Source organism: Martes martes (assembly GCF_963455335.1).
Source record: "Martes martes genome assembly, chromosome: 10".
In the NCBI taxonomy this organism is placed as follows: domain Eukaryota; kingdom Metazoa; phylum Chordata; class Mammalia; order Carnivora; family Mustelidae; genus Martes; species Martes martes.
Window position 1 is genome coordinate 53,959,912 of NC_137898.1, and position 14,321 is coordinate 53,974,232.

At 43.1% G+C, this 14,321-nt stretch overlaps 1 protein-coding gene across 1 annotated transcript; it reads left to right on the forward strand.

The window, feature by feature from the left end:
* The first annotated feature begins 4,657 nt into the window (after positions 1-4,657).
* MRPL17 (mitochondrial ribosomal protein L17) lies at positions 4,658-6,069 on the forward strand. The gene is made up of 3 exons (XM_080815485.1): positions 4,658-4,867; positions 5,200-5,268; positions 5,614-6,069. The coding sequence occupies exons 1-3, from the start codon at positions 4,694-4,696 to the stop codon at positions 5,887-5,889; spliced, it is 519 nt and encodes a 172-aa protein (XP_080671611.1). The 5' UTR covers positions 4,658-4,693; the 3' UTR covers positions 5,890-6,069.
* Positions 6,070-14,321: the final 8,252 nt, after the last annotated feature.

Below are 14,321 nucleotides of genomic sequence, written 5' to 3' on the forward strand. Positions count from 1 at the left end.
CTTATACATCAGTAACTTATTATGCTAAATTCAACTGCTTACAAGGTGTCTTGTTTCCTTTTGGGGTGTGTTTGACTTATAGTTATCCTCAATATCCCAATGATTCTAATAGTGGGAAACTCATTTTAACGGATTCTAATATGATCACAATCCTATCTGATACCAGACATGGACTCTAACTTTGTCTAATCCTTCCCAAAACATTGGATCCAAAGAGGTTTTAAGACTCTGACCTGAAAGTAAAACACTTATCAAGAATCTGGACGTATGATACTTCTAGACATTCAAGATTCTAGGGACAAAACCACAAACTAACTTAGGGTCTAACTGACAATGGTTTTCCACCATCATTACCACATCCCTTCCTGAACTCCCTGCACTGGCTCCCAGGACATTGTTTCCCGGAAGCTTCAACAGAATAGGATGCAGTCATTCAAAGTATAGGAAAAGAGATTATTTCTCTACTTAAAACACTTCTGACACCAAATATGTGGGTTTCCCACAATAGGCAACTCTCTAATTCTTTAAAGACACCAACTGGGGGTCCTACAAGCCAAATTCTGATACTAACTACCTGGAGTTAGCACAGACCCCACAGGTTAAGGGCTCAGTCTCCCACTTCAAGTGCCAATTGCAAGTCCCAGGTTATCACCTACAAAATGGGGTTTTCCATGATCACCTCCTCAAATTTAATAATTTGCTAGAATGGCAGGAAAGCACTTTTACTAACTATTACTGGCTTATAAAAAGGTACAACTCAGGAACAGCCAAATGGAAGAGATGCATAGAGCAAGGTATATAGGAGGGGGGAGGGCAGAGCTCCCATGCCCTCTTTGGGCATGCTAAACCTCCAGACACTTCAGTGTACTCACCAACCCAGAAGCTCCCCAAACCCCGTTGTTTAGGGATCTTATGTAGGCACAATTGACTAAATCACTGGGCACTGGTGATTAGGTCAATCTCCAACCTCCCCAGAGGAAGGGAAAGCACCAACTCTCTAATCACTTCAATCGCATTGTTAGTTCCTCCGCTAACCAGCACCCCCTCCTCCAAGAGTCACCTCATTAGCTAACTCAGGTATGGTTGAAAGGGGCTTTTATGATAACAAAAGACACTCTCATTCCCATCACTCAGGAAATGTTCCCTCTATGACAGGAACCTGGACAAAGACTGCGCGCACACACACACATACACACACACATTATATCACAACATCACACTGGGGTTCTCTGCAGTAGCGCAGGCCAAGTCCAACCCCCTTCTTTCGGCAGAAGCTATGAAATTTCATGTATAACAGTTTTCTGTACTCTGGGGTCTTTCTTTTGTTGTTGTTGTTTTTTATTGTTTATATTTTTTATTGTTTATTTATTTATTTTTTTTTTACAAACAGAGATCACAGGCAAGCGGGAGGGTAGGGGGAAGCAAGCTCCCTGCTGAGCAGAGAGCTCAATGTGGGGCTCAATCCCAGGACCCCAAGATCATGACCGGAGCTGAAGGCAGAGGCTTAACCCACTGAGTCACCCAGGCGCCCACTGGGGTCTTTCTTCTTCAGCTGCTGCAGAACACTGCTTGGGACCACCTTCCTCACCTCTGACAGCCTAGCTACTAGGGTCACTACCAACACCACCTCAGGGGCTCAACAGGGACTCTCAACAGAATACTCAGATTCATCTGAGTACTTTCCTTGGAGATTCAGCTGGACACTCAGAGTCATTTGGTATCTGGTAAGAAGGAAGGAGCAATCTGCCCTTCTGCAAGCATAAGGAGGTGAACTATCTGTAAAGGATTTTAAAATAGTAATAAAACTAGGGGCACCCAGGTGGTTCAGTTGGTTAAGTGTCTGCCTTCAGCTCATGTCTTGACCCCAGGACCCCTGGGATCCAGCCCCAGGTCTATCTTCCTGCTCAGCAGGGAGTTTGCTTCTCCCCTTCTCCCTCGGCCCCTCCCCCCCATATGCACTCTTTCTCAAATAAATAAATAAAATCTTTTTTCAAAAAAGTGATAAAACTAACCAAAAGTCAACCTAATTTTTTTACAGTACATTTTTTATTTAATTTCTTTTCATTGTAACAGAATTTATTGTTTATGCACCACACCCAGTGTTCCATGCAATATGTGCCCTCCATAATACCCACCACCAGTCTCCCCCAACCTCCTACCCTCCGCCCCTTCAAAACCCTCAGATTGTTTTTTATCACTTTACACAACAATGCTAAACAGTGTTATTGATATAAAAATCTTTTTTGGGTCTAAATTCTAGTTATTATGCTGTCTCCTGAGTTATAATAATATCTATGTAAGCTTCAAATTATCACTTTTTAAACTAATTCACTAACAAATATTTTATTCTACATGAAAAGTTAATTTGAGGAACTATCAGTGACACAGTCAAATTTGGCCACATATGTTACTTTTCACAATAAATTCATAAGAATTTATGATCTTCCCAATTCACTTCTGGTGCATTTTAAACTTTAACCCTTTTAGCAGAACATAGCCCTACTTTTAAGACAGTAAATTTAAAATAAACAATTTTAGTTGCACAAGATTTTTCTTTTCCAAATTATTTTTTTTAATTAAGGTAATGTATCAGATGAGGCCAGACACAAAAATATCTGCAACCACTAGAATAAGTCTTGAACAACACATAGTAAAACACCAAGGTTTAAAATTGTTCCATGAATACTAGCTCACAGAAACTGGGGAAAGCTATTAACTATGCAACAACAAAATGTAAGGAAATTGACAGAAAAAAGAATCAAATTTAAAGACTGCCAGAAGAGACAAGGTATGATGGCTTTCATGGACAAAAATAATAAAGGACGATGTTTGGTGCTGTACGTTTTCACAAAGTGGACATTTCTTCTAAATCAATGCATCAGATGATGTCAGTGTCAGTTCATCTTCTCTTGACTTATGCAGAAGAAAATCTTCACAAGATTTTACCACTAGGGATTTATGATGAATTTTCAATTGCAGAAATCCTGAAAGCTGTAAGAATTGATCCCAAAGAAATAAGTCACAGACAATATTGCAATTTCTGGAATTTATTGTGAAACAAGGTTTGTATAAATCTATGCTAACATATCCATATGTTTAAGACTTTTCCTAACTACTTCAGACAAAAGAAACTTCTCAAAATTAAAATTAACAAGAAGTTTTCTCAGGTCAGCTATGAGCAAGGATAGATTGACAAATCTAAGTGTGCTATCTACTGAACATGAATGTGTTGTTAGTCTCCAAAAGCCCTAGGAGACTAATACATTGGTCTACAATTTATTGTCTCATAGCCCTGAAGGATGAAAGTCCAAAATCAATGTGACAGCTGGGCCATGAATTCTTTCAAGGATCTAGGAAAAATTTTGTTCCATGTCTTTCCCTTAGTTTCAGGTGTTTTCCAGAAATCCTTGGCTATCCTTGGCTCCCAACTGCCTAACTGGGATCTCTGACTTCCCGGTTACATGGCATTCTCCCTGTATGTCTCTAGTCTTCACATAGTTGTCTTCACTCTGTGTGTCTCTGCACTTGTGGTTTTTTGTTTTTTGGTTTTTTTGAGGACACCAGTCATTTGGATTAGATGCCCACTTTACTCCAGTATGACCTCATCTTAATAATTAATTGCAACTGCAATAACTCTACCAAATAAGGTCATATTCTGAGGGGAATGCTGTGGAGGTTGGGAGGGGTTTGGGCTTAACATATCTTTGGGTTGGATCAGGGGAAGACACAATTCAATCCACAACAAGGAGTAATTTTGACAAAGTGCACATTTGCAGACATTAAGACTCAAAAACAGAAACTAGAACGCTACTGAACATTAACACAAATGCATAGGTATGTTTCTCACCTTTTCAAAAAGTACACGGACATAATTAAAAAGCATTAAGCCATTACTTTTCTTTTGACTGCTGCACTTTCTAACTGGGATGGATACTCCATGTACTTTTTTTTTTTCCTAAGATTTTATTTATTTGACAGAGATCACAAGTAGGCAGAGAGGCAGGCAGAGAGAGAGAGGGAAGTAGGCTCCCTGCTAAGCAGAGAGCCCAATGCGGGGCTCGATCCCACGACCCTGGGATCATGACCTGAGCCGAAGGCAGAGGCTTTAACCCACTGAGCCACCCAGGCACCCCTCCATGTACTTTAACAAAAGAAAATGTTCAGTTAACTGTTCTTCTTTTCTGAGCATCACTGTTATTCATTTCCCCATTATTACGGAAAATAATTTTGTAACAAAAAGACACGCTCTGGGTGTCAAACACGCGGACTCGCCCCAGCTAGGGCCTGGCTGGGCCAAAGGCTACAGCGACGTGACCCCTCCAGGAAGCCCTTCCCCTCAGAGACACTCTCCCAGAGGGCTCCGCGGCGGAGCTTCCCGTCGCCCTGGAGGCCACAAGAAGACTGACGCAGCCCAAAAGAAACTCGACGGCTGCTTCATCCCGCACTAGGGGGCGCCTGGTTCCCCGGTCAGACAAGGAGTGCCTGAGGTCCGCCCCGCTCGCCTCCTCTGGAAGAAGCCAGCACTTCTCCGCCCTCCCCCAGCTTGCCAACGAGGCAGGCTCTAATACTCATGCGCAAACACGTCCACCACGCACCTAGGTACGGCGCATGCGTCCTCCCTAAGCCGTCTTCTCCGCGACTCCCTTCGCGTTTCCAGTTCCGGCCTCACAGGGGCGGAGAGAAGCTAGGAAATATGCGGCTCTCAGTTGCAGCCGCCATCTCCCATGGCCGCGTATTCCGCCGTCTGGGCCTTGGTCCGGAGTCCCGCATCCACCTGTTGCGGAACTTGCTTACAGGCTTGGTGCGACACGAACGCATCGAGGCGTCATGGGCGCGCGTGGACGAAATGAGGGGCTACGCCGAGAAGGTGAGGGGCGGGGCCACGCAAGGCGAGTGAGTTGGGGGCAGGACCTTTCTGTCCGCCGCGAGGCTTCTGCCTGAGAGGCGGCTGGGCTTGGGGGACAAGTGGGATAGCCCTGGCAGTCCCTGCCCCAAGTCTGAATCCCCTAGCACCCTGAGTTGACCCCTCTCCTCCGGCCTCTCAAATGGATGACATGTTAGAGCTGCAGAGTTAGGAGTCGCCTGAATTAGAGGGATGGTTTGCTAGTGGAATGAATGGGTTGCGGTCCCGCGTTAGAGAAGCAAGATTGGCCCCTCCTTTCTTGCTCGGGTTGGATCAGTGATGTTATGTCCCCTCAGCTCATCGACTATGGGAAGCTGGGAGACACCAACGAACAAGCCATGCGCATGGCAGACTTCTGGCTTACGGTGAGTGCATCCTATCTCCCTCCCAAATCTGATCCTTTGCTCTCTGTTGGGGAGGGGGTTGTTAAAGGAAGGGGAAGCTGGGCAGAATTAAGCTAAGACACTCACTTGTGGACAGATATCGTGAACTAAATTAGAAACGTGTATCTTAAGTTAGTTGAGTGTTACGTGAATCAGCCTATACAAATGCCTGTAACCCCTCAGTGTAACTTTGACTCTACCACGTTAGGGGGTGGGAGAGTTTTGTGTGAATGTGTTTGGACCCTACTTTTGGAAGTGCTGAAAGTTAAATGTGTCTCCGCAGTGGTGCCTGACTCTGCTCTTTCCTGGATAACTCTCCCCCTCTAGGAGAAAGACTTGATCCCAAAGCTGTTTCAAGTACTGGCCCCTCGTTACCAAGGTCAAAATGGGGGCTACACCAGAATGCTGCAGATCCCAAATAGCAGTGAGCAGGATCGGGCCAAGATGGCAGTGATCGAGTATAAGGGGAACTGCCTCCCACCCCTACCCCTGCCTCGCAGAGACAGCAACCTTACACTTCTAAACCAGCTGCTTCAAGGATTGCAGCAAGACCAGAAAGCAAGCATCCACGGCTCCCACACAGCTCAAACACCAGGGATTTAACTGGGACCAGAGGTTGTGTGGCACGCTCATCAGTGCCCATGATCACAGGCCTTTGGAGCTCTTTTAATCTCTAAGAAGAACTGGAGCTAGAGTTGTTAATGGATGGTCTTAATGGAGACAAGAAGCTTCTGAGGAGCCAGATACTCATCTCTTTGCAGTAGATAAAATTCCTTATATGAATATGTGAATGCATTGGGGGTTTTTTTCCTGCCCTTGGGATTTCTGGAGAATGAGAACTATCCAAATGCTCAGTATCTGTGAGTTAGTAAATTCACTGCTAATGTTTCTGGCTCTTATTCTGGGTTTGTTAGGTTAACAGTTTGGTGTTTTGTTTTGTTTTAAGATTTTATTTATTTATTTGACAAAGATCACAAGTAGGCAGAGAAGCAGGTGGGGGTGGGCAGGGGGGTGGAGGGGGGGGATGAGGCTGCCCACTGAGCAGAGAGCCCGATGTGGGGCTCAATCCCAGGACCCTGGGATCATGACCTGAGCCAAAGGCAGAGGCTTAACCCACTTAGCCACCCCAGACCAGTGGCCTCTTGTGGCCTCTAGGGCCAGTGGCCAGTGGCCTCTTGTGGCCTCTAGGGTGACGGAAAGCTCCACCGCAGAGCCTGCTGGGAAAGTGAGTATCTGCCGCCCAGGAGCACCAGCAGTTTTGTTTTTCTTAATGCCAGTTTTTATGGGGCTTATATCCTATAATTCCAAACTGGCCTCCAAAGGTGATTGAGTTTTGACATCTAGCGTAGAGACTGAGCCCCTGGGATCTCTTAGAGAAAGATTACTTCCTGATAGGCTAGGAGAGTGAACATCTAGAACTGAATCTTTCATAATAATTTGGTACCTTAGGAAACTCCAAGGAACGCTACAGCTATTCCTCTGTTTCTAGACAGGATCACATATTACCCTCATGTGCTCCCCTCAGCCCCAGATAGGCCTCAGAGGAGAGGATCTGAGGACTCAGATGTACCACCTTTCTGGCCAAAGGGGTGGAAGCATTCAGTAAAGGATAAGCTCCTTCCTTTTGGAGTGGAAGTCGGGGGTTGGGGAATAAAGAGAGGGTTGAGGTGGGAGGAGGGTCATGAAGTTAAATGTGCTGGGAATTTCCTGGAAGTTTTTATTGTTGTCAAACTGGCCTTCTCTGGGAACTCAGAAAAGGGAAATCCGGCTTCAGAATGGCCAGAGCATATGAGGAGTAGGAAGCTCCTTGATATCCACTAATTATTGTGAAGCCAGACTTAGCCCAGCTAGGTTTCCCATTCCTCAGTCTCAGAGGTTTGACTAGGGTAGTAGTCATGGAAAGCTTGGAACTATCATCCCTGCCTGAACACTTTGCAGAAAGGCTTAACAGTTCCCATATCTCCAGTACAGTGAAGAGTGATTTTTATCTTAGGCTGGACCTTCAGAATATATTTAGCCTGCTCAACCCAACCATTGTCAGAAAGTAAGGGTGAAGGTGGAAGGGGTCACTGGTGTAACAGGTAGATATTAGCTTCAGGGACAGAGCTATTCTGTTCTATTTCACTGCAGCTGCTCAAGTCTTAAGATGCAGCTGCTCAAGTCTTAAGATTCATCTGCTCTGAACAGGATTCTCCCATCTCTTCCTTCAAATTTGTCCTTCATGCTACTGCCAGAAAGCTCTTTCTGACATATTTTGAGTGACATATAGTAGACACTCAAAGCATTTATTCAGTAAACCTACAATTCTGAATGCTTCCCTAAGATTCACCTCCTTCCTGTCATCTTGGCATGAACATTCACCTCAGCTAGATATCTTGGGAGTCATTCCTGACTCCTAGAGAAAGTACTTTCTTTAAAATTAAAACTACATCTGTTAAGTATTACCATAGGTGGGTTATGGCTTGACTCTCAGCTTTTCCTCTTAGTCCCCAGAAACAGACCTCCCTTTGGGGCTTTCAACAGTTCCTTAAATGTTTAACAAGCATCTGCTAGTATCTAGCATCATTTTAGTCACTAGGGATACAATCTTTATCAAGTGTTTGGCATTATGTCAGGCCCTAGGCTAGATACTAAGGATCTAGAGATGAGAAGAAACCACCTTTGCCATCAAGGAGCTCACAATCTAAAGCAACACTTCTGCTGCCACAGTGGCCTCATGAGACACTGCATCTTTAATATTTTGGCCCATAAAAGAGTGCATAAGTCGTAGAATGTTTATTAGAGGCTCAGGGATAGCACAAGGGATATAAATAACAATGTATCCATTTGCTAATCTGGCCTATAAATGGTTATTTTTCACCTTAGTGCACTATGCCCTCAAACCCATCTAAGTACCTCTTTAAATTGTAAACCCCCACAAGAGGGGCTCAGTTCCTGCTCTACTTTCATAGGTTCTCTGTTTCAGGCTCCAGTTCTTTACAGCAAGATTGACGGCTATGTCCACTTCCTTCAAAAAAATAACAAATTCACTCCAGCCCCAACAAACCAGTGACACAATATAAGCCCAATATCCAAAGGAGACACAGCTGCAAAAGCCAAGCACTGATTGCTTACACTCACTCCACAGTCAAATGAGCAAGTCTTGTTGGTTTTCTTTCCATAACGTTTCTCAAATCTGCAATAACCTCTCCCTATCCTGAAATCCAAGACATCTCTATCCTGGATTACTGCAAAAGCCTCCTAACTTGCTTCCCTCCCTCCACACTGCAGATGAAGAAATATAAATCTGAGGTCTTAATTCTCTGCTTGATGATCTCCAGTGCATCCTCCTTCCCCATGGGGAAAGAGTCCAGGTTCCTTACCATGATCCCCTTGGTGACTCGGCACCTGCTCCCAACTCCATTTACTTCGCTTGCCTCTAATTTTATGCTTAGGAAGCACGGAAGACCTTATTTTGACTTTAACCTATGCACAGCTCCCCTTACACCTTTTGTTCACAGTCTCGACCATCCAAAGAACTCCCCATTTCACCTACCTAACTTGTACACAGACTTCTGGCATCTGGATGGCTCCTCTGACTATCCCCATACCTAAATTCATTACTTTGTAAACCCAGGTGCTGCTACAGTATTTCCATAATGCACTGAATTTGCTACATTGCATCGTAGTTCTCTACAGCTACAGCAACTGATTCCCAAACATTCATTAGTCTAAGGGAGTCCTAGTATTTCCATCCCCTTGCTCTTAATGGATTGAGGGATGGACAGGCCTAAACTAATTTGAAGCAGTGAAATCTGGTCTCTACTCAGCTGGATAAGGTAAGATAGTATGTTCTGAGAGCCATGGGGAATTGGATTTAGGCTGAAGATGACAGAACAATGTGAGATCAGAACAACTAGAAGAAACGCTATAGTAATAATCTTTAGTGATTATTCTCACTTGTATTGGGTTTCCTCTTAATTGCTACCAAAAGTAATCTGAGGTATTAACTTGTACCATTGAACCTTTAGACTAGTGTTTCTCAAAAATGTTTTACCTACAGATCAAAAAACACATCAGAACACTATTCACATATATGTAATTGAAACAAAAGAGTCACAAAACATTATTTACCTTGATAAATATGATGCACACTAATACTGCCAACTCTTTTCTAGGTACTTTTTTAAAATGCTAATCCCAATTCACTAATTTTACAACTAATGGATTACAATCCAATCTTTGGAAAACACTGACCTGAACCATTATTACAATGACTCAGTGTTGACTTTGCTGGATAAAATCCAGACTTTTCTCACGACACAAAGGCATTCTGTGGCCTGGCCCAGCCACCTCTCAGCCTCTTCCAGCATTATTTGCTGTCACCCTTCATAGGAAATTATTTGTTCTCTAAATACATCACACCTGTGTACATGAGGTTGCCTCTAGTAGCTTGCCCCCTATGTCACATTACCTCTTATCATTCAGTTCTCTCCTGAGAAGTCACTTTTTTGAGGCTACCTTGAAGCTTCACATAACCCTCCAGACAGGGCCAGGTACCCCCCCTGTGTGCAGTTATAGTCCTCCAGGCATGACTGCCTATCAGAGCAGTCATCACACTGTCCTACAAGTGCCGGTCTGCTTCACTGACTCGATTCAGCTGAGCTCCCAAAGCCAGGCACTAGGACTCAATCTTCTGGATAACTCTATTTCTACCATAGGACCTAGTGCATAATAGGTGCTCAATATATGTTTATTAAGTGAGGAGGAGTAAGCCACATGTTGTCCATGACATAGTCATCTCTCCAGCTGAGTTTTACAAAATCAGTAAACATGGTACTACGCAGTGACAGTGCTAAGCTACACTGCTGAGTATACCAAGACTACAGAAATGGTCTCCATCCTCTCCAGGGATTTACATGCTCATAATGACTATCAAGAATGTATGTATCTAAGGGGCACCTGGGTGGCTCAGTCATTAAGCATCTGTGTTCAGCTCAGGTCATGATCCCAGGGTCCTGAGATCGAGGTCTGCATCGGGCTTCCTGCTTGGCCGGAAGCCCTTTTCTCCCTCTCCCAATTGCGCTGACTGTGTTCCCTCTCTCGCTTTTTCTCTGTCAAATAAATAAATAAATAATCTTTGGGAAAAAAAGCAAAAGAATATGTGTGTCTAAGATGTTGCTGGAAATGCAAACTTGTGCAGCCAGTCTGGAAAACAATATGGAGATTCATCAAAAAGTTGAAAATAGTGCTACCCTACAACCCAGCAATTGCACTACTGGATATTTACCCCAAAGATACAAATATAGTGATCCGAAGGGGTATGTGCACCCAAATGTTTATAGCAGCAATGTCCACAATAGCCAAACTATGGAAAGAGTCTAGATGTCCATCAACAGAAGAATGGATAAAGAAGATGTGGGGTATATATATATAATGGAATATTATGCAGCCATCAAAAAAATGAAATCCTGCCATTTGCAACAATGTGAATGGAGCTAGAGTGTATTATGCTAAGCGAAATAAATCAATCAGAGAAAGACAAATATCATATGATGTCACTGATATGAGGAATTTGAGAAACAAGACAGAGGATCATAGGAGAAGGGAGGGAAAAATGAAACAATGAAACCAGAGAGGGAGAGAAACCAAAAGAGAGTGGTATCTCAGGAAACAACTGAGTTGCTGGAGGGGAGTAGGGTGGGACAAATGGGGTTGCTGGGTGATGGACATGGGGGTGGATATGTGCTATGGTGAGTGCTGTGAATGTGTAAGACTGAGGAATCACAGACCTGTACCCCTGAAACAATACATTATATGTTAATTTAAAAAATAGGTGTGTCTAATTCATTTCCCACACACTTCATATTCCAACTTCCTAAAATATTCTAACCAACCTACAGGCAGAAGACACCTATACACTTTCCAAGTTTTAGCCAAAAGCTGAAATTATGTCACTTTTGTGAAGTATTCTCTGAATGCCCCCAAGCGAAGCTCAGCATGTTTCCAATGGTCCAGTTTTATGCTGTACATCCTTCATTGTAGCAATGGCACAATTATATTGTTCAGCACCCAGTTCTAGATAGTGAATTCCTTGGGGGTGGGGGTACATACCTAATTTACTCTGGTGCCACACAATAGAGAACATGGGACAAAACAGGCACCTATAAATGTCTGCTGACTGAATCAGTGTTGTAGTAAGTCTGTACAGCTCTGCATTTTGGTTGGGCTCAATAATTCCTCCCTGCCCCAGTTTCCTCCCACTTCATCTGAAAAAGAATTTCCTGAAAAGCTGATTGTCCATTGTTCACTGCTGGGTAATGTCTGTACCCTTAGAGGCTTTCCCTCTATGCCCTTAAATGTGTGGGCATATTATAGCTCTCCTCTGACCCTGGGACATGAATTTGGTAGTTAAATTTGAGCTACCTTAATAGAAATAGTCTGTGTGCTTATATTTTGAGGAAAAAAGTTTAAACTTTCCTGACATTTTTACACTCTGTCCCATAATATATGTTTAATGTAAAAAAAAATGGTTTTCATTCTTATAATGTAGATATTGTATATTATACACATACAAGCTTTCTGTCAAAATTAATGCTGTAAGAAGCTGAGCTTGTTTACACTGTGACTTCACATATACCTTGACACACTACTGTGTAGCACAGCATTGAAGTTTTACTGCTCTTCACTTCAAGGAGAAATACAAAATACAAAAGCTATACCTAGAGATACTACTGAAAACTTTCTGCCATTGTTCTGGCTTACTTTCTATTTGCTTTTCCTTAATACGATCTCAGAATTTTTCTTACAGTCATCTTTTTCTTTTGTCCCAGAAGGAAAAATAGTTTCATTTTTGTCTGTGCTGAGTTTGAGATGCCTGAGCGCATCTGGAGCTTGGGCAAGAGTTCTTCACTGGGAGAACAGATTTTGGGAGTTGGCAATTAAAGCTAAGGAAATGGATGGGGTGACTCAGAGTGTATACGTAGAAGGAAAGGAGGCTGAGATCAGACATTATGGGACAGACAGGATACAGAAGCTATGAAGAAGACTGAGAAATTGCCTTTAAGAGAGGCAGGAAAACTTGCAAAATTCAACACAGTACCTAGTACAGTGTCTTCTTTGTGCATAGGAATCACTCAAAAAATAATTGTCAAATCCATTTAGCAAACATAATCTTTCTCCTTTCAAAGCACTATGGAAATACAGAAAATAAAGGACCCAACAGGCCAATTGGAGGGACAAGATCATAAACAAGTATAATATAGTCAAGACAGGTATTGTAAAAACGATGCACACAGGCATACCAAGTACCAAGAAAGAAGGTGAGTATGGAACTTTTCTGAGGAAATGATGCAAGGGCTAAATTTTAAAGAACGACTAGATATTCATTAAGCACGGGGGAGAGAAGTTAGCTGGGAGGATATTACAGGCAGCAAGATCTGCAGGTATAAGTGCACTGAATTATGAAACAACATGGAGTGGTTGAGAAATTCCAACTAAGTAATTTGGTACAGCTGGGATTTAGTATTTGAGGAAGAAGTGGAGGAAATGAAGCAGGAAAGCCAAACAAGATCAGGTTACAAAGGGCCCTGTAAGACATGATAAAGTGCTTAGTTTTTGTACTGAAGACCAGGGAAAGCCACTAAAGGATTTTCAAATGGGGAGAAAAGGGATCAGATTTACATTTCAGAAAGATCATTCATGCAACAGAGTGGAAGATGGGTTAGAGGGGCAAGACTAGAAGCAAGGAAACCAAAGGAGGCTAGTTAAGGAATCCAGAGGGAGTTGATGAAAGACTAGATGAGGCCAGAAGCAGGGGAGATGGAGAGAAGCTGACAGACCAGACAGCTTTAGAGGAGACAACAGACTAGACATTGTGTGTGATTACATGAGGTAAAGAGGGTAAGAGTCCAGGATGACACCAGGTTTCTACCTGGGCGATTGGGTGGAGTAATTATATTCACAGAAAACAAGGATAGCAGAGGAAAAGTAGATTTGACATCACTGTGCTTTACTTTGTTGTAGACATATTTGTGTTAAGGAGCTGTCTTGTGAGTAGTTATTCTGGAGATCAGAGGATATGTGTAAGGTAACAATATGCATGTGAGAGTCACCCACATACATGGGAGTTGAAGCAGTTATACCAGATGAGATTTCCCAGCCAAAAAATACACAGTAAGAGAAAAAGAAGGCCTACAAGAGGGGCACCTGGGTGGCTCACTCAGTTAAGCGTCTGACTCTTGGTTTCATCTCAGGTCATGATCTCAGGGTCATGAGATCGAGCCTCACATCAGCCTGGCATGGAGCCCCACACTGAGCCCCTCATCAGCCTCCACATTTAGCAGGCAGTCTACTGGAGATGCTCTCCCTCTACCCCTCCCCCTGCTTTCTCTCTCCCTCTCTCTCAAATACATAAATAAATGTTTAAAAAAAATAAAGTAAGAAAGAAAGAAGACCCAAGAGAGATGTGACTTTCAAATGTCGGACAGAGAGAGAAAGAGGAGGGTGATAAGGACCACAACTAGAACATTGGTGTGTCAAAATCCAGGGAAAGAGGGTGTCAAAAATATCCATTTGTGTTTCTCTCCCTCAGTAGATTGAGTTCTTGGGGGCAGACACTAAATAATTTTTGTATTCTCAGAACCTAATGTTGGCTGGGCTCCAGAGTAATAGACTAATGTGTACCTTTGGCCATTGAACTAGGAAATTAGTGTGTTCACTGTTGACCTCTGATAGAGCAGTCTCTTGAGAGGCAAAAGCAAAAACCCTAAAGACAACTTGAGAAGTGTGACAATGAAAAGGGAAAGCAGGGCAGAGATATACCAGCAACTTGAGAAGAAATATGATTTAAAAAGTAAAATTTGAAGGTCAATGCATTCATTTCTTGCTATGGTCTAAATGTGCCCCCAAAATTTGTGTGTTGAAATCCTAATGCCCAATATGGTAGTATTAGGAGCTGGAGCCTTTAAGAGGTGCTTAGGTTATGGTGAAGCCCTTATGAATGAGATTATTGTTCTTATAAAGAAGACCCCACAGAGATCCCTTGCTCCTTCTAC

What these genes read in the sequence shown, in the direction of transcription:
- MRPL17 (XM_080815485.1), top strand. Translation starts at nt 4,694, where the DNA reads ATGCGGCTCTCAGTTGCAGCCGCCATCTCCCATGGCCGCGTATTCCGC. An exon ending in TGAGGGGCTACGCCGAGAAG is followed by an intron (nt 4,868 to 5,199) that starts GTGAGGGGCGGG and finishes ATGTCCCCTCAG; the next exon opens with CTCATCGACTATGGGAAGCT. An exon ending in TGGCAGACTTCTGGCTTACG is followed by an intron (nt 5,269 to 5,613) that starts GTGAGTGCATCC and finishes CTCCCCCTCTAG; the next exon opens with GAGAAAGACTTGATCCCAAA.